Here is an 18,956-nt window from a genome sequence, read left to right on the forward strand (position 1 = left end):
CTATTACTATTATTAAACACGCAGCCTTGGCAACCCTATTCTTTTCGGGGGTAGTTTTACATAAGATATATATATTTTTTACATTGTTTTTACATTATACATTACATATATATTTGCGTTATCTAGTGGAACCTTGACTGCAGTTTTACTGGAAAGAAAATAAGAAATGATGATGAAACACTAAACCTCTCTGTTTGTTGCAATACTAGAATGAAATGATATTCTGCTCTCAGCAGTGAATATTAATTCTAGCAGATGGAAATGTATGATCAGTAGTTAAGTGCTTCTCGGTTTCCCTTTGCATACCTGCGCTGTGTCTGTAGCTCAAACAACCACGGCAACATTTCTCTTCGGACGCGTTTTAAAGCTGATTATTTGGAGCTTTGAAGCCCCCTAATGTCTAGCTGAATGATATGAGGAGATATTATTTGAGATCTCAGAACATCGTCGCGGTTGAAGAAGCATCGCTAATCATAATGAATGCTTATTAGCATCTTAATAAAGTATGGGAGAATTAGAGTGTATGAAATTAAAATTCTGATCGTAATACAGAGACATTAAGTTGTGAGGAGCGCAGGAGGCAAATGGAAGCTAATTATGAGTTAATTATGCACGCTTCATTAAAAGCAACGTGCTGTGGTCACATGACATCTTTTCCAAAACCCATTTCTTTTTCTTGGAATTAGTATAATTTTATTTATTTATTTTTTTTCAGATAATGATTAAAGAATCAACAAATACTTGATATTTCAGTTAGCTTTGCACATAAAATGTGATTTTTTTTTTCCTGGATACTATTTTTGGGAAGATATGGTACTTTGACTTAAAATATGATAAACTGCATTGATTAACTGTGCCTTTAAACTGTAGTTCTTTACAGTAAGTGTTCAGCTGCACGAGACCTGTCCTGTCTGATCGCCTACATGCAGATATTTTTAGCTAATTTATTTCTCTAACCTCTCATTAGACTGCACAACTGTGCGTCGTAAGTATAAAGTCACTTGCTGTTGTAGTCAAAATGTCGCTGCACACAGTTGGATTAATGGATTATTAAATGTACTTCACGTTTACTGACTGCGGTGTGCTTGTTAGTGGTATTGCTTGGGCACGTATGACTACGGCCATCTCTCAGGGTTCAAAGTGATCCGAAGTAAGGTGTTAAACTTAGCAAGCTAGCATCTCCACTTTTATTATATTTATTTTATTTTTTATTTTTTTTTTATTTATTTTTTATTTTTTTAGGTTTTAGATGTACTGTTTGTCCTCATGCAAAGACTAAAATAAAGCAATAAAAATATTTTAAAAAGGTATCTGAAGAAAACTGCCAATTATGAGTGATGCATGCTCAAATTTGCATCATATTTTATGTTATTTAAAAATATATTTTTAGGAAGTGTATAGAGTCAGTTTATTTATTTATTTTATTTTTTTATTTTTTTACATTGCATTTTTTTATATTTCTTTTAAAAGAGAGAACATTTTTAGGACTTTTATGGAGACAAGTACGTATTAACGTGAGTTTATGTATTTATTTATTTATTTATTTTATTTATTTCCTCCTTGCAATTGTTACATTTCCCACCTTTAATTATCTGTTTATTATTTAATTCAATTTCAGTCATTGAATTACTTGAACGCTCTGTGTGAACAACAGACTATTTGGTGAAACATGAAAGAGCTTCAGGATTTGAAAATAGCCTCTTTTTGTGTGTGTATATATATGTGTGTATATATATATATATATATATATATATATATATATATATATATATATATATATATATATATATATATATATATTTTTTTTTTTTTTTTATTTAGGAATGTCCTAAACCTTAGTTAACTTCAGGATGTTATTGCAATTGAAATGTTGCAGATCTCCAGGGTTTGATATAGTCTCAAGTGCTTTTCAGGGTCTAAAAATATAATGGACTGAAAATGTCAACCTGCAACTACAAAGCTGCTCTCAAAAGTTGCTCTCATGATGAAGTGAGCGTTTGTGCATGTGTACTAGAGCTCCATTCAGCCAACCCCTGATATTATACACCTGCAGTTCTGTTTCAAAATAAATGTAAAGGTAAAAGGCTTTTAGACTTTAATTACACAACGTCCACCGTAATCCTCAGCGGAGCCAGTCACCGTGTGTTATTGCATATTATTCTTGTGCCTCGCTGACAGATGTTGTGAAATGACAGTGACTGCTCTTGAATTACCTAACAGAACAAGTACAGAGGTTGCCTTGGCAATGACTCAAAAGTATGGCCTTCAAATGAGACCACTGCTGGAAGACGATTTCTCATTTTGATCCCATTTATTCAGCTGATCAGATCTGCGTTTCGACTTTCGTTATTCTAGTTGCACTTCGCGTTGCATACACCTAGCAAGATTGTGTATTCAAATTTATATAATAGTTTAATGGATGCACAGAAATGCATGCAGATTTGCATCACGGGTAACAGGATTATGTGCGTGTGGCGGCTTTAGAAGGCACACAGCGTGGGATCTGGGAAGACTTGAGGACATCGTCTCTCGAGAGAGAGACCCCAATCTTCTCATTACTTCACTCCCTTTCATTTCACAAATGACTGAACTCTGTCAGTGTGATTATGAGTGAGCGTCTCCAGCGATCCATTAACCTGAATTTGCAATGTTGTGTTGGATTGGACAGTGTCTGTATGGTAAAGTCTAATTGTACTGGGCAGTAGCGTCATTCTCGGATAGCGTCCATTGTCTGCGGTCATAGTTTCCTGAAATGCAACTGTTTGCTGTTGGGTGTGGTGGCAAATAACTAGGTTTGTCGATGCCGGGAAGTTAGGGAAAATGAAATTAAAGATTGTAAAATGCTTTATGATTATATTATTTGAGATCACGATCGGACTTTGGAAATCGAAATCGTTCGAGTCAGAGGACGTGTCGTTCAGAGGTGTTGTGCAAAATCTGCATGACTTTCTTAGCATAAAAAAGATATTTTGGAGAATGTTTGACTGCTTTTGTCTGTACAGTGAAAGTCAGTGGAGTTCAAAACAGTGCTGGATCCCAGCGACTTTCATTGTATCACGTGGACTGAGATGGAAGAGAAGAATTATTTTTGTAATTTTTTTATTATTTTTTTGCACAAAAAAAGTAGCTGAATAAAATGAAGGTTGAACCACTAATGTCATGTGGACTATTTTAACAATGTCCTTACTATATTTCTGGATCTTGAACGTGTCAGTTGCATTGCTGACTGTGATGGCAAAGAAAGCTCTCGGATTGTATCAAAAATATCCTAATATGTGTTCCGGAGATGAACGAAGGTCTTAAGGACCTGAGTAATTAATGAGAGATTTTTTTTGGGTGAACTATCCCTTTAAATGAGATTTTTCTTTTTTTGAGCTATCTTTTAACTGTCGCTCATTTTAGGGGAACTACACTGATAATGCCCCTCTTTCACACCCACCGTTGTCCCAAGATCATAAGCTGTCATGATATAGGCTACAGATGGTAGGACATTGATCCAGGAGTCATTAGGTGGACATTAATAGAGTATTACATTGCATTTGGCTGATGCATAGAAGTTAATGCATACATATATAGTGTTTTCAACCAGATGGTTTCTCTGTTTTTTGGGGTTCTACCAGACTCTGTAATGTATAAGTAGCCAGAAATCATGGCAAAGCTATGATATAATATATACACACAGAGTATTTGATTAATAGAAAGTAAAAAAAAAAAAATAGATGCATATAGAATTCATTTGATATGGCAGCTATACTTGTACTTGGCTTTCTTCTGATTAATCACTTGTGCTTGTATTACTCACGTTTAAGTCACTTGGGATAAAAGCATCTGCTAAATAAAGTAATGTAAATGAAAACCTCTTATACGCAGGATTAATGCTCTTCCAACGTCTCACTGAACTGCTTTATCATTCTAAAATTCATTAAAAACAAAGACAGAGAAACAGAGGTGGATCTCTGCAGTGATTAATGAGAGTCTACGAGAAAGAAAAAATGAATAAAATCGGAGAAATATGAGATACGCGCTAATCCCTGCAAGTAACCTTCGCCTCATTTGACATCTACTGCGTTCAGCGTGCCTGGAGGAAAGCCCACAACATGGAGAACACTGCATCTCTCCCTCTCTCTCTCACACACACACACACACACACAAAAACACACACACATCACAACACACACACAAACTGTCAATTCTAATCTACAGCACTCGCACATGTAAGACATGCATAGTTCCTTCCATGCTCAACAAAACACACACATACACACCAGCTAATCATATCCAGCCTCTGCTGCTTCATGCCTCTCATTTGCTCTGACGTCCTCTCTGTAGATGGGGGGTGTGTGTGTGTGTGTGTGTGTGTGTGTGTGTGTGAGCGTGTGTTTATGGGAGTGTGCACTGCACAGCTGAAAGAAAACTAGTGCTTATATACTGGTGTCAAGCAGGAGCCACTAGTTACTGACGCTGTCTTAAAGCCACACCTGCTTGAGAGGTTTAAACCGAGAGAGAGAGGGAGAGAGAGAGAGAGAGAGAGAGAGAGATTGTGGACAAGTGCATTCAAATCCCTGCAGTCACCAGCTGAGCACCATTCTCTGCTGTCATACGTTTGCTGTTCTTCTATATTCCTGCCCTTCTCATGATGCTGTGATTTTTTTTTTTTCCCTGCCGTGGATTTTCCATGTTGGCTTACGCACTTCAGGAAAACCCTTAAGAGCCGAACGGATTCCCATTTGCTTTTTGGAAGAGCGTCTCGGACTGGTCAACACACAGGTGGAGCGCTATTTCTTTTTTTTGGAGACTGTAATAGGGATTGTTCTTGGGAATAAAAGAACGCTGGATGCTAGAGTGTGTGGCAGGACACAGTGGACTGGTTCTGGGTCCTGGGGAAGATGCCTGCTATCCTGGTGGTCACTAACATGAAGTCTGGACTGCCAAAGCCGATCCACAGCGCCCTCCCCATCCCGCAGGTGCCCACCCGGGCTGTGGCCCCCCGGCCCTGCTTCACCAGCCCCCCGCAAAGCAACGCTCACCTCCACCTTGGGACTCAGAGTGGGTGGGCAACAGACAAAAACTACCATCCTGTTGACAGTGGAGAGGACACACAGGTTAGAGAGACTTAGGTTGAGCTTAGGCTTCTTTTTCTATCTATCTATCTATCTATCTATCTATCTATCTATCTATCTATCTATCTATCTATCTATCTATCTATCTATCTATCTAGGTAATCTTTATTTTAAGGCATGGCAAATTGTATGGTTATGGATTACTGCAGGATATCTGAAGTTTCACATTTTATGGCTAAAGCAATATAGTAGTATTAGTTAGTGACACATTCATATTTAGTACTGTGGTACTCATATTTACAGATGTTAGCATGTTACTAAAAAATTATTCCAAACATTCATTATGGCAACTTTTAATACTTTTTGGTATTGGTAAGTATAATGCTAAATACTGCAGTATTTACAAATCATAAAAGGTAAAACACGGTGCTTTTGTTAGTGCATTATCTAATCAAGACATGATAAATAATGTACTTCTGCAAAAGGTTACATCTGTGCACTGCCACAAATATTTGACCAGTAAATTCAATATTATTTCATCCAAAGTTTGAAATTTGTTTAAGATTACTTTTTACACTTACGAAATTATTAGTGTTTTTAAAGAGTAAGATGAGAGCGAATATAATTATAATGCAAAAATAAATGCACACAATTATATATCCGATAGGTTTATGTATAATATCGGCTAACAACGAACAACCGATAACCGATACACAGTAATGTGCACCTCTAGTAAACCTTTGCCTTATATGGTGATACGCAGATGCTCATCTAGATAGATGCTCAGCTTTTTTTTTTCAAAATAGTGCTGTGGTTCTACCATGGTTATACCACGCACATCATGACACGCATACAAATCATGAGCATTTTTTTATATATATATATATATATATATTTTAATATATATATATAAATTTATTTATTTATTTATTTTTTCATGGTATATTTTATGGTGATACAATGACACTTTTATTTAAAAGGCTATTTATTATTGTTTGTTTTAGCAGCCTGCCGGTCTTGAGCTATTATGTGTGTGTGTGTGTGTGTGTGTGTGTGTGTGTGTGTGTTTGTTCTCAGTCATATCTAAGCAAGCCAGGGTGGCTTGGTTTATTTTTGAGTTAGTAAGTTTGCTAGGCAACCCAGGAGGCATCTCCCTCTCTCTCTCTCCCTGCAATCACGTTCAAATGCCATTTAAGGCTTTGTCAAGGGAAAGGAGAGTGTGTTCTTGTGTGTGTGTGTGTGTGTGTGTGTCATCTCTGATAGGCGGGTACAGATTGGACACAAACTGATCCGCAAGACCTGGGAAAAAGAGCTTGACTTTGGATGCGTGATGTAATGAATAAAAGCGGACAGGCTTGATTTTGAATGTGTATGGTTTGGCTGTAACTGACTGTGTGGTTAGTATTATTTATCACTGCACGTCATTGCACAATAATTATGTTGACGATGCACATTTAAATCCGCAGCCCTGGCTCACTAACACAGGCTTTAGCAGAATCAAGTGTTATACTGAGAAACAGTAAATTTAGCCCTGTGTGTGGCGATCAGCTGCACTGGCAGTCTGTGTTTAGAGATAGTAGATGATGCATGTGTGAGTGTGTATATATATATATATAGTGTGTGTGCGTGTGTGCGTGTGTGAGAGATACAGTCAGCGTAGGTACATGCTAGAGATCTGGCTGTTTTTTTATTCATGAAAGGTTCTGATGTCTACAGAAATATGATGCAACACTATGGTTAAACAGAGTTATAATAATAAATGTTTCTTGAGCAGAAAACGAGCATATTAGAATGATTTCAGAAGGACCACGTGACACTGAAAGCTGATGAGTGATGCTGAAAATTCAGCTTTGCATCAGCAGCGAATTAGATTTTAAAATACGCTCAAATAGTAACAAATAAAGCAGCGCTGGTGAGCATATATACAAATGCCGTGTATTATTCAGGAGTTGTGTTTTGCTGTAATGAATGAGTCGATCATGGATTAGGCTCAAGTCCAGCGGAAGATTCCAGTCAAAGTATGATACTAATCCACTCAATTAACTCATGAGGCTCTAATGTTCATACTGTAGGCTAAAAAGATTATACTGAGCGAAGATTAAGTAGACTACAGTGCTCTCTAGTGCTTCAAGTATGTACTACACTCACTCTCTCTCTCTCTCTCTCTCTCTCTCTCTCTCTCTCTCTCTCTCTCTCACTCTCTCTCTCTCTCTCTCTCTCTCTCTCTCTCTCTCTCTCTCTCTCTCTCTCTCTCTCTCTCTCTCTCTCTCTCTCTCTCTCTCTCTCTCTCTCTCTCTGTCTCTCTCTCTCTCTCTCTCTCTCTCTCTCTCTCTCTCTCTCTCTCTCTCTCTCTCTCTCTCTCTCTCTCTCTCTCTCTCTCTCTCTCTCTCTCTCTCTCTCTCTCTCTCTCTCTCTCTCTCTCTCTCTCTCTCTCTCTCTCTCTCTCTCTCTCTCTCTCTCTCTCTCTCTCTCTCTCTCTCTCTCTCTCTCTCTCTCTCTCTCTCTCTCTCTCTCTCTCTCTCTCTCTCTCTCTCTCTCTCTCTCTCTCCCTCTCTCTCTTTTTCTCTTTCTCTTTCTCTTTCTCTTTCTCCTTCTCTCATGCAAATAACCGTCCAATAATATATGATTTAATGTAGTCATTATAAGCCTGATTTGATTTTACAGTTTTAAAAAGATCTTCACAACATATACAGCCGAAACAAAAAAAAAGAGGTCATGTCTGGTTTGTGGACATTTGGATTCAGGGAATCATTGTATGCGTCAAATAAACACTGGAAGTGAGAAGTGAATGAGTAAACATTATAAAAACACTGCAGATTTTCACCATTTGTGGCCATCTGGTAAAGAGATTGGATCCTTTTATTAAGGATGTAAGAACTCTAAGCATCTCTGTGTGACATCTATTGCGTGTTATCGAGCACCTCTGAATCTTATCATTGTCATAATGTTCTGAAGACCTTTTATTATGATTTTTCAGATTAGTAGATGTGTATATTGTTCAAATATCTGTTTTTAAATATAAATAAATAAATGCATAGGGTCTACTACTAAACCAGGCAGCTATTAATAATATTTGTTTAATAACTTCTTTATTTAATTAAGTAGTTGTTCTCTTTGTTGTGGTTTGATATTATCCTGTTAACTGTTAGTGTAGCATTTTGTATGTCATTTTTTTATGGTCTAATTCCTCTAAAAATATGACTTGAGTACATTTGGCATATTGAGCACTTTCTCTTCCTTCTTTTGTTATTTCTTTCTTCTTTTTTTTCCAGTATCACACACACACACACACACTTGCCCCATGCCATTGTGCTCCTGCTCATTGACTTTAATGCTCTTTTGCCCTGGAGGCTCTGGCTTTGCCTCTTTCTCCATATTGATTTGCAGGTGATAGTGGTTTTAATTCGCTAATATAGTGGACTGGCTGTCTGCACTAGAGCACTGGAAAAAGATAAAGGACATTAACATAACAATACAGCCATGCATGTGCATGGACTTCTCGCCTTGATGCTTTCAGCTGATGGTCACTCGCATTTGTTGTATTCGTGATATTTCAAAAAAGAATGTAAATTATTTTCATTATTTCACCACAATAGCATGACAAATTGACATTCTTGATGCATTAAATTTTTTTTTGCGTTCTTTAAAAGGTTTTCAGTCTTATGTTTTAAAGGAACAGTCGACTCAAAAATTGAAAATGCGCTCACCCGAGATGTAGAGGATATTCATAACAATTTGTGGATAGAGGGCTCAGTTATTGCAAAAATCATGTGTTTGTACAGCTCTTTGGACATTCTGACGGCACCCATTCACTGCAGAGCATCCGTTGGTAGTAATGCAAAACTCATCGGCTTCTTGGATGGCCTGATACCTTATTCATTTCGTTCAATAGAGGAAAAAAAAAAGTACATTGTGCATTTTTTTGTTTTGCAAAAAAAAAAAAAAATTAAATAGCATTTCGAATTGCATGAGTTTTGATGAACTGGGTGAACTTGTTCCAGTAAGGATATCCATACTGCATTGCTTTTATGTACAGTATGCACACTATTCTTGCTTGCAGAGTTTCTGTAACATAGCCAGCATCCCATTACAGTCAGAATATGCAGAGAGTCAGCTAAAATGCGTAAGTTTTCTTCACAGCCTGTCGCCATCTGTTTCTCCTGCCATAACACAGCACTGTTCCCTAATGGCACGAGCGATACTAAAGCAGATCTCTGTGTGAGAGTGCTTCTAAACACTTTAAAAGCTTGTTTTTATGACGCGGGCACAGCAGGTGTCCTAAATGCATGACAAACGTCCTGCGTTAGTGTCTGTACGATTGTACATGTCAGAGCTTTCTTTGAGGCCTCCCATCAGAAACGTCCTGCTCGATAAAACTCAACAAACATCTAATCTCAGCGGATGAAATAAAGTGTCTGTTTTTTCTCCTCCTTAAAGTGTCTTGCCAGAATTTGCATATGAAATAGATGATGTTGAGCATAACGAACAGGCAGAGACTGAAATAGATTAAAGGAGAAAAGGGTTCAGATGTGCGGATGTTTGCGCATCTTAAAACTTTTATTTAGATGTCGGATTCCTCTGAGGACATTTACAGCTCAAACATGATGTTCACTCTGCAGCTTTAAAGCAGAAATGCATGCACAACAAAGGACTGATTTATTAACATTAAGCTACCTTTTTTTTTTTCGGGAAAGTTTTTGTGGTAACAAATCACCGATATGTTTTACATTTAAAGTTGTTAAATTGATATTTATTAAAAATATTTATTTAATCTACATATTTATTTAAAGTCCCAGCTAAGTGTTGTTTACGGCCCATTTTACTTTTTATAATGTGTTGTAAAACTGAATATTTTGGGACTTGATTTTATCCATCAGGAATTGATTGGATTTTGAGTAAATTTGCAAAGGTAGGCCATTTCAAATGTTTTCTTAATTTAATAAAAAAAAAATATAATTTAGGTTTAGTTCGTTTAATTGTATTGTATTATATTTATTTAGTTTATTGATTATTATATATATATATATATATATATATATATATATATATATATATATATATAATTATATTTTATAATTATAATTATATATTATTTATTTTTTGTAAAAATAAATATATAAATAATTTATATATAATTGATAATAAATAAATAAATAAATATAAAAATATATATATATATATATATATATATATATATTTATATTATATATTATTTTTTTGTTATACTTTATTTTAAGGTGTCCTTGTTACACATGTTGTATATACTTAATATAATAACAATTCATTATGTTTTTATAAAAATACCTCTTAAGACAAATCCCAATCCTTATCCTAGCCATATAGTAATTAAGTACATGGAGTTAATTAATACTTAATACGCATAAAGCATAAAGAAAATGGGCAACCAAATGTTTGATTGATTTGGAAAGATACGAGAGTGAGTAAATGGCGAGTTTGGGAGAACTATCCCATTAAAAAATAATTTTAGAGGCCAATTTTGAGATTTTACGTCTTTGCGACTTTACAAAAATAGCTGAATAGATAGCTGTAAGGACTTTCAGCAGATCTCATAAATGATTCTAGACTGAGTGTCTGAGTTTCTTTTTGTGATCTGCATGCATTTGGCTGTCCTTGAACATGTCAGTCAAGACATCTGTCTCCCTGAGTGTCTGTCTGTTTAATTCTCACTCTTTTGTCTCGTCATTATGGTGCTCCATCATAGAAACACCATCACCGCACTGAGAAACACGTCAATATGCGCCTGAATGCTGATGGGCAATTGAACTACAGATCTGCTCAGATGTGAACAGTAAAGGTCAGCATGCACTTGTGTACAGGTCGAGGTGAAAGGTCACAGCTGATGAAGCTTTAAGTGACATTTTGCCTGGTGAAAGTGTGAGATGGGAGGCTTGCTGGGATATATGCTATTGAACACCGGCTGCTTTGACAGAGACTCCACTGAAGTGCTTTGGGTCTCGACTGTGAGCAGGTGAATTCTGGGTAGGATGAGATTCTTTGCGTTGGATGTCAGTAGTTAATGGTCAGTGATGGATGCTGCGGTAATACTAATAATAAAACAATAACTTTTGAATAAACAACGTAGGCAAAATTCATAGTAGGCAGTTGGATTGAAGCAATTGTAAAATATTTTGTAAGTATTTGTTTGTATAATCTCATGTTATCCTATTATTACTGATCATTATTACTGTTACTGCTGGCTGTGTTGTGGTTCGTTGTACATTTAAACTGTAGCGAAAGAGGCTCATTGAGATGCAGGAGAAACACTGCAGGAGGATCTTATTCTAGCAGCATGTTAACATCACTTCTCATCATGAGTTCTGGGTAAAACACTTTCATTAGACAATTGGTAACTATGGCAACCACCCACAGATGTGACTGTGATGTTGTGCGTGTAAGATGTCCAACATCACAGTAACAACATCATAACTGAATCCCTTTTTTTATTTGCGCAAATAATAATAATACTAATTATATATATATATATATATATATATATATATATATATATATATATATATATATATATATATATATATATATATATATATATATATATATATATATATATGTAGTATTAATAATTACATATTTGTTATATAAATTATATAGTTATAATTAAATATATATATATATATATATATATATATAATAAAAAAATATATAATATGCATTTAATGTATTTATTTATATTTATTAGATATTTATTAAATAAGTTATAAATTAATTAGTAAAATGATTTAATAATACACACACTAAAAAACATGTTTCTGAAATATTTAAGTAATATTGAAGTATTTTGTTGTTCATTTAATTTGTTAGTATTATTATTATTATTATTAAGAAATATAACATATTGCTTATATCAAATATATTAATATATTTCACAATACATATATTGTTAATATTTATAATAATCATTTTAATCATATCCAAATTTTGGATATTAATCTTAATATTAATCCGGACTTTGTAAGAAAGTTTTTTGCAGTTCAGTAAAAGCATACAGAAGCATGACATCAGCAGTCAGGCATTCCTTACAAGTGTCTTGAGTTCACACAACAACTCCAGCTCTGTTCTCTCTCGGGAGACCCAGGGTGCCTCCGAACCCCTCGTGATTCTGTGTCAGAGCCCCAAAAGCCCATATGTCCCACCCATCCCCTGACAGCCTGGCAGTAGAGACCCGTCCACCCCCATCCGTCCCCAAACCCCCCGAAAAGCAGATGATGGGGGTCTCGCAAAACAAAGAGCCTCTCCACGGGGTGAGCCCTGCATTGTCCGCACATACTTGGATTTATTTTAGCATCCATTGACACAAAGAATGGCGAGCAGGAGCCTGTGATTCAAAGCTGTTGTTTTTTAATGAGCTTGTTCACTATTGCCCGACACATGTAGCGTCCTCCACATATCACTCACCACTACAGAAGCACAATAAATCTGAAGAAATCACTGTGCTTTACTCACACTTTCATTGAGTTATAAAGAAGCAATTAGCTTTTTATGAGCTTTTTAAAGTGTTATATAATACATTTGAGATGTGACTCCACTCTTGAAGGATTGATGTATAGTAAAGTTTATCCATAAAAAAAAAAAAACTGTTGATTCATGTTAAAAACTAAAATGCTATGCTAAAAAAGAGCATACTTTTGCCAGTGTTGTTACTGTTGTTAATAAAAACTTAAAACTACTGCCTGAAATATAAATTGGAGCACATAAATTGGTACAACTGTCTTTAAAAACTATTAAAAATCTAAAACGCATACAACATAAATTGAAAGAAAAAAACTAAAATATAAATTATATATAGATAATTATATAAATTATCTTTAACTTTTTAATTAGATTGTTATTTTATAACAATTTTGAATAAGCTTTTATTATCTAAATAATACAGAAATATCACTCTATGGTTTTAGTTTTATTATTATTTATATAGATTTGATTTTAATTACCTGTTAGCTTGTAGACATTTTTTTTGCTTAACTTTAACTTCTTTATATTAAGTATTATAATTAATGCTAAAATAACATTGAATTCTTCTGGTTTTGTTGTAAATGTATTTTGTTGTAAATGTATCACTCTGTTTGTCAAAATAAGTCTGATTTTATTATTTTATTTTATGCGGAGTATTCAAAAAATGCAGTTTTGTAGTCTAGTTGCTGCATATAGTCTTGTTTTCCCAAGTTTTTTTTTTTTTTTTTTTTTGTAACTTTAATTTAACTACTTTCTATTAAGTACAGCTTGCTGTTTGGCAAACTTCGGTTTTCTTGCAGCTGTGCCAGCGCTGCTAAAATCTCTTCCAGCTCTAGTAGAACCCTTCTGTCACGGTTTCAAAACATCTGCTTGGATGAGAACCCCCTGTGTGTGTTGTATATTTTTAAAACATGCTTCATATTGCAGCCTCCAGGGCACTTTAGTGTGGGAAAGAGGGCAGAGACTTGGGCGAACCCCAGAAGCTGAAATTTGGCTTGTAATTTGTGGTTTGGCTTGGGTTTTGGCGAGAGCTTGGACACGGGGAACACCTCGCGTCTCGCGCCGCAGCTCATGCTCAAGCAGCCTGTGGCACACACTCCGGCACCGCAGCTGTGGAAGGAGAGAAAGGAGGCTCTGACCTCTGTGTTTTCAGAGCCCCGGGGTCTACAGGAGGTTGACAGGGGTGTGCTGCACGAATGCCGCTCAACAGCACACAGATCTGAAGCGTAGATCGTCATTAGAGCGATCGGCCCTTTTCACACTCAATGCATTAATCATCTTGTCAGTTTCAACACATTTTCTTATTCATATTGCAACTGTCTTTCTCTTGCATGCTAGATGGCCGTCCTTGAATGAAATCGGCTCACCTTGTTACAATCAGATAAGCTTAATTTGCAATCACCCTGTGAATGACAGGCTTCGAAATGATTTATAGACAATAGTATAAGCCGTTTTAAGATTCTAACAATAGCTAAGGTGACTAACCAGTCTCCGGTTTAACTGTTTAAGTGTTTACAGCTAAGTTGTATCTTTATGCATGTGTTTTAGATTTCTTTCAGCTTCTACGCAGAAGTGTTTATATGGTAGTATGTCACGACTGGAGCTACTTCGTACTTCAAGTACATATACCCTGTAGCTTTAGGGGCAATATTAGGTCAGAAAGCATGTAGGGATATAAATGGATGCATACTTACAAAGCCCACAGAAAACAGCGCACTTTCAACTATTTTCAGTGTCCTGTGATTTGGAATGCACTAATCATAACCTGGAGTACTATATTGGATGAAGAGCATGTGGTTTGGGATTCGGCCTTCAGCCACGATATCATTAGAGCGGAGGATTTCTGGGATCTTCACCAGTTCAGAGGCAGAGCACCAGCTCAAGAACGTTCACGTTTCTCACAATACCGCTTCTGCAGCGTTTTCACACAGTAAAGAAAATACTGTGCTTCTTACGCAAGTCTGCGTGTTATTTGCTTTGAGAACAGATTAAAATAAAGTTTACCTCAAGTCGATCCATTTTTTTTCTACAGAACACAAAAAGATTTTTCTGTTTTTTTTGGACCATTTAATCAAGGTCAGTGTGGTCCAGTGTTGTTTTGGGGCCCATTGACTTATATATTGTAGACATGAGTTTATTTGCAAAAACAATGCAGATTTTTAAGTGTGTCATCAACTTTTTATTACGTTATTATTGTTATTACTTTTACATTCATTAACAGTTCTGGAATGCTTAAATATTTCTGGCGATTTTAATTGGCAGTTAATAGGAAATTAATAGACAAGACTTTTTATTGTTTTGACCAATGAAGTCTGATCTTAGAAGACAATTCTAGACTGGCGGTTCAGTCTTTTTTTGTCAGTAAATGTAAACAGTGTGCACTCTTTCACTGTGTAAACTGCACACAAGTATCCTCATATATTTATTTGCGAAATACTTTTGGCAGAGTGGTTAAAACTACGATTCAAGCGGCGTTTTTTCCTGCTCACGGAAGGTCAGACTGAGAGTAAATCATGAATGTTAAAGTTATTGAGTTTAATAGCTTAATTTTCCGATTAAATCAAATCAGCTTAGTGTCTATAGCACTTTGATTGTTTCAAAGCATTTCTATTAAATAGTCATTATTCAACTGAATTAGTTGATTATTGGTTCGGTTCACTTTGCAGGAAGATATTTTGAGTAAAGTTTGTAAGGCTGTTTTGGGTAACCATTGACTCCAATAGTATTTTTTTGCCCAACTTTGGAAGTCAATGGTGACGCAAAACAGCCTGGTTGCGAACTTTATTACTGCTTGAGAACAGAATTTAGTTTTTGGGTGAACAATTTCTTTAAATACTCTGTAAGTGAAAAAAAAAGAAAGAAGAATCATTTCTTTCTTACTGACGACATAGGTGCAGCTTCATAGAGTTAGGCTGAGTTGTGCTGCATATAGGTGATGCCTTTGAGTCGACCTGTTGATGATGGCGAGGTAACAGTTTAATGGTATAAACGCAGGCTGGCTGATGAAGAGCGGTGTGTGCCGGGGACCTCTCAGGACAGGGAGGCATGGAGGGGTGGTGTGGGGGAGGTAAAGAGGGATTCCCCCACGCTCTGCTGACGGAGGACTGCCTATCCAGCTGCTCTCTCCTCCCCACCCCCTTCAGCCTTCAGCTGTTTGGTTTGGCTCATGTGAGCGCTGGCTGGTGTCTCCTCCCCTGAGCGTGCGTTTCAGTCCCGAGGAGGCATGGCACAGCTTTAGCGGCGAGAGCTCTGTCTTCTTCTCAATCCCCGGTACCCATCCACTCTTCTCAAAGTCACCATTTCAGTTCAGGTACATTCAACTTTTTTTCTCCATTGGCATGGATCTATCCTTCATCCTTCTCCGTCAGACATCTCCTCACCTCTTCTGAAGGGCTCTTTATGTGGATGCTTGCGATGGATGCTGCTCTCCTCCTCTGATGGATTGTAAATGGGATCTGTGTGTCTGGACCGCCGGCAGGTGAAGTGAGGAAGATAAAGGGTAGAGGAAGATGAGTGTGATACTGTGGCGCTGGGATCAAAACAATCACAGCATGAAACTGGTAAAATACTTACATTGGGGTGTGGGGCTAAGTAGCTGTTGGGTAGTTAATTTGTTTATCAGTCAAGTTTTGAATGACACTTTATCGCATTTCTTCCACCAGAAAACCATAAACTATATATATATATATATATATATATATATATATATATATATATATAATTAGTGGTTTGGTTCAGTTTTTGTTTTGTTTTATTAAATTGTTTTTACTTTAAATAATAAAATGAAAAGTGCTGAAAAAATATATTTATTGCATATTTAGAATTTTTTTTATATATTTATAACATTTATACTATATTTGTAAATTAAAATACACAGTGTAAATAGTGTCACCTGTACAGTATAGTAATGTGTAAAGTAAATATATATATATATATATATATATATATATATATATATATATATATATATATATATATATATATTTGGGGTTTTTTTTTGTGTATATGTATCTAGATAAAAATACTTGCTTATACCCTTAAAAGAGACCGCAGATGATAGTAGGTAGTTGTTATAATTATTATACATTAATATTATTATACATTAATATAAATTATATTAATATAAATTATTTATTTATTTTTTTACGCAGTCTGACACCTTGCAAATTGTGCAGTTTATATACAAACGTTTTATTATATTAACTTGTCTTGCCTTTTTTTTCTATGATTTTTAAGAAAAACTTGATGTAGGTTTCCAAAAATTCTTCACTGCTTGCCATATTTTGTCTCACCTGATTTTAACCACTTTTTTAATGTTTAATCAGGCCTTTAATGCATTTAAACTTTAGGATTCGGTACTTGCGTTCTCGTTTTCAACTGCCATAAATCTCCGCAAGGTTTCGTTATTTTGGATTTAATAGCTATTCAGAGTCACATACTATACGTTAACACAGGAGTCTGTTGTTTGCTGATATCTTCTGTTAACCCAACACTGCGGGGTTTTGCTTGCATTCGCTGTAATGCAGTGTTTATGTCAGACGATCTGACAGGTAATAACACAGCAACAGCCCAGCTTATAAAGAATTCAGTTTCATTTCTGAAAGCACCCTTTATATTTCCTCTTTATTAATCCATACACACCCTCCGTGGCCGTTCCCGTGGCTGGTGTCCTGGTCTTATCCTCTGCACGTCAAAGCCACAAAGGCAGGCCGTCTTATTGCTTGTCTGGAGATGAGGTGATAAGGGGAGCTGTTTAATTATGGATTACATGTGCAGCCCGGCACAAGTGCCAGTGAACTGAATATGTTTAAGGTCGGATGTGTGTGTGCGAGAGAAAGAAGGGGAGGTGATGGAGGCTGAAACGTGTCAGTGGGGCCCGATAATATCAGCGGCGAATATTGCAGGGACACTGTAAGATGAAAGAATGAGAACGAAGGCTAAAGCACCTCACATTCGTTCATTCACTTCATCTTCGGACCTTTAAATATTCTGGTCCGTGCATGCGCTTTCAAACCCAGCGGAGAGTCAGATATACATCTCGCCTCCTTTAATTAGAGACGTCCAATCTGACGCAGACTTAATTTGATATATTCCAGAGGAGTCCCAATTAAAGCGACCACATTCAAGACCTGCACTTTAGTTATTTTATCAGCTTTATTGCTTATTGATTTTTATGACCTCTTCAGCTGTTATGTGTTTTGCAATATGGGTGATTTTAAAAAGAGCACTTGATTTACTCGTCAAACATTGACCTCAAAGGGCAGAGATTTCTAAATCATCTCTATTTTACTTTCGCCTTTCTCTCCCACTTCATTCGACTGCTCATTTTTGTAGTATTGTTTTTTTCACCATTTTCTATTTACATCTATACACGTCCTAGACGCTTTTATCCAGAGCTAAGCATGTATTTTCCCTGGGACTCGAACCCGTGACATTGTTCAACGTCGATATTAAACATATGCCTTTTTCGGTTAGTGATACAGGTTTTTACCAGTTTATTGAGAATAAATAAGAAGGACACTAAACAAACAATATTTTGGTACCACGATCAGTGCTTCCAACAGTTTTCCCACAGAACTGGGCTACTTTAACACCGTTAGCATGGGTTGTCTTTCACGTCCGTGTGTTTAAGCGACCCCACGAACGTGATATATAGCTCTTAAAATGCAGATTTCACCATAAGAACCCAAAACACATGTATTTTCAGCTGAAACCCCTATGAAGCATGATTGGGATAGTTATAGCAATGGGGTGGGTTTTATTTTGAAAATCTGGCAACACTGATCATGATACAGTGATCAAATCAGGTGGTATGATATTATATACAGCATATGATATACAGCATGTATTATAGTGTTTTCATAATCCGTAGTATGACTAAGAACACCATAGTAGGTTTATAGTTAGTACTTAATTTTTTTTTCTTTTATTTATTTTTTTGGTGAATGGAACTTTGTTACTTTGTAACCCAGAGATTATTTTTTTTCTGTGAGATGATTAAATTACAAAAAAAAATTACAAAATTAAACTACAGTCTGAGATTTTACATCCATAACATCCCTCCAGAATTTTGGAAACGACCTAAAAAGTGGGGTTTTGGACAATATTGGCTTTAATCCTTTTTATTTTGCACTGATAAGGGACAACACAAACTAAGAAAACATATTTTATTACATAAACAGTTTATGCATTGAAAACACTTGGGCGTCCGAGCTGTCCGTTTATTCAAACATTTACTGGATACATTGTTTTGTTTACCTGCATGTAATTTTTTTAATTAAAATAAATATTTAAAAATTTAATTATTTAGTTGTTTTAGTTAGATTGTTATTTTTCAATTAGTTATTATTATATTTTTGTTATATTTTCTAGAAACCCAGTTGTAAAAGAACATGAAGCATTCCA

At 35.8% G+C, this 18,956-nt stretch overlaps 1 protein-coding gene across 7 annotated transcripts in view; it reads left to right on the plus strand.

Moving 5' to 3' along the window:
- nav2a (neuron navigator 2a) overlaps positions 1–18,956 on the plus strand; it is a 171,841-nt gene that overhangs the window by 79,350 nt on the left and 73,535 nt on the right. The window contains exon 1 of one of the 7 annotated variants that reach the window (XM_043243964.1): positions 4,470–5,102. The exons of the other annotated variants lie outside the window; for them this stretch is intronic. Coding sequence (XP_043099899.1) covers positions 4,887–5,102 — 216 coding nt within the window. The 5' untranslated portion in view covers positions 4,470–4,886. Of the gene's footprint in view, positions 1–4,469; positions 5,103–18,956 lie in introns of those variants that run through there. 7 annotated transcript variants of the gene reach the window in all.

Source organism: Puntigrus tetrazona, chromosome 7 (assembly GCF_018831695.1).
Source record: "Puntigrus tetrazona isolate hp1 chromosome 7, ASM1883169v1, whole genome shotgun sequence".
Taxonomy (NCBI): Eukaryota; Metazoa; Chordata; class Actinopteri; order Cypriniformes; family Cyprinidae; genus Puntigrus; species Puntigrus tetrazona.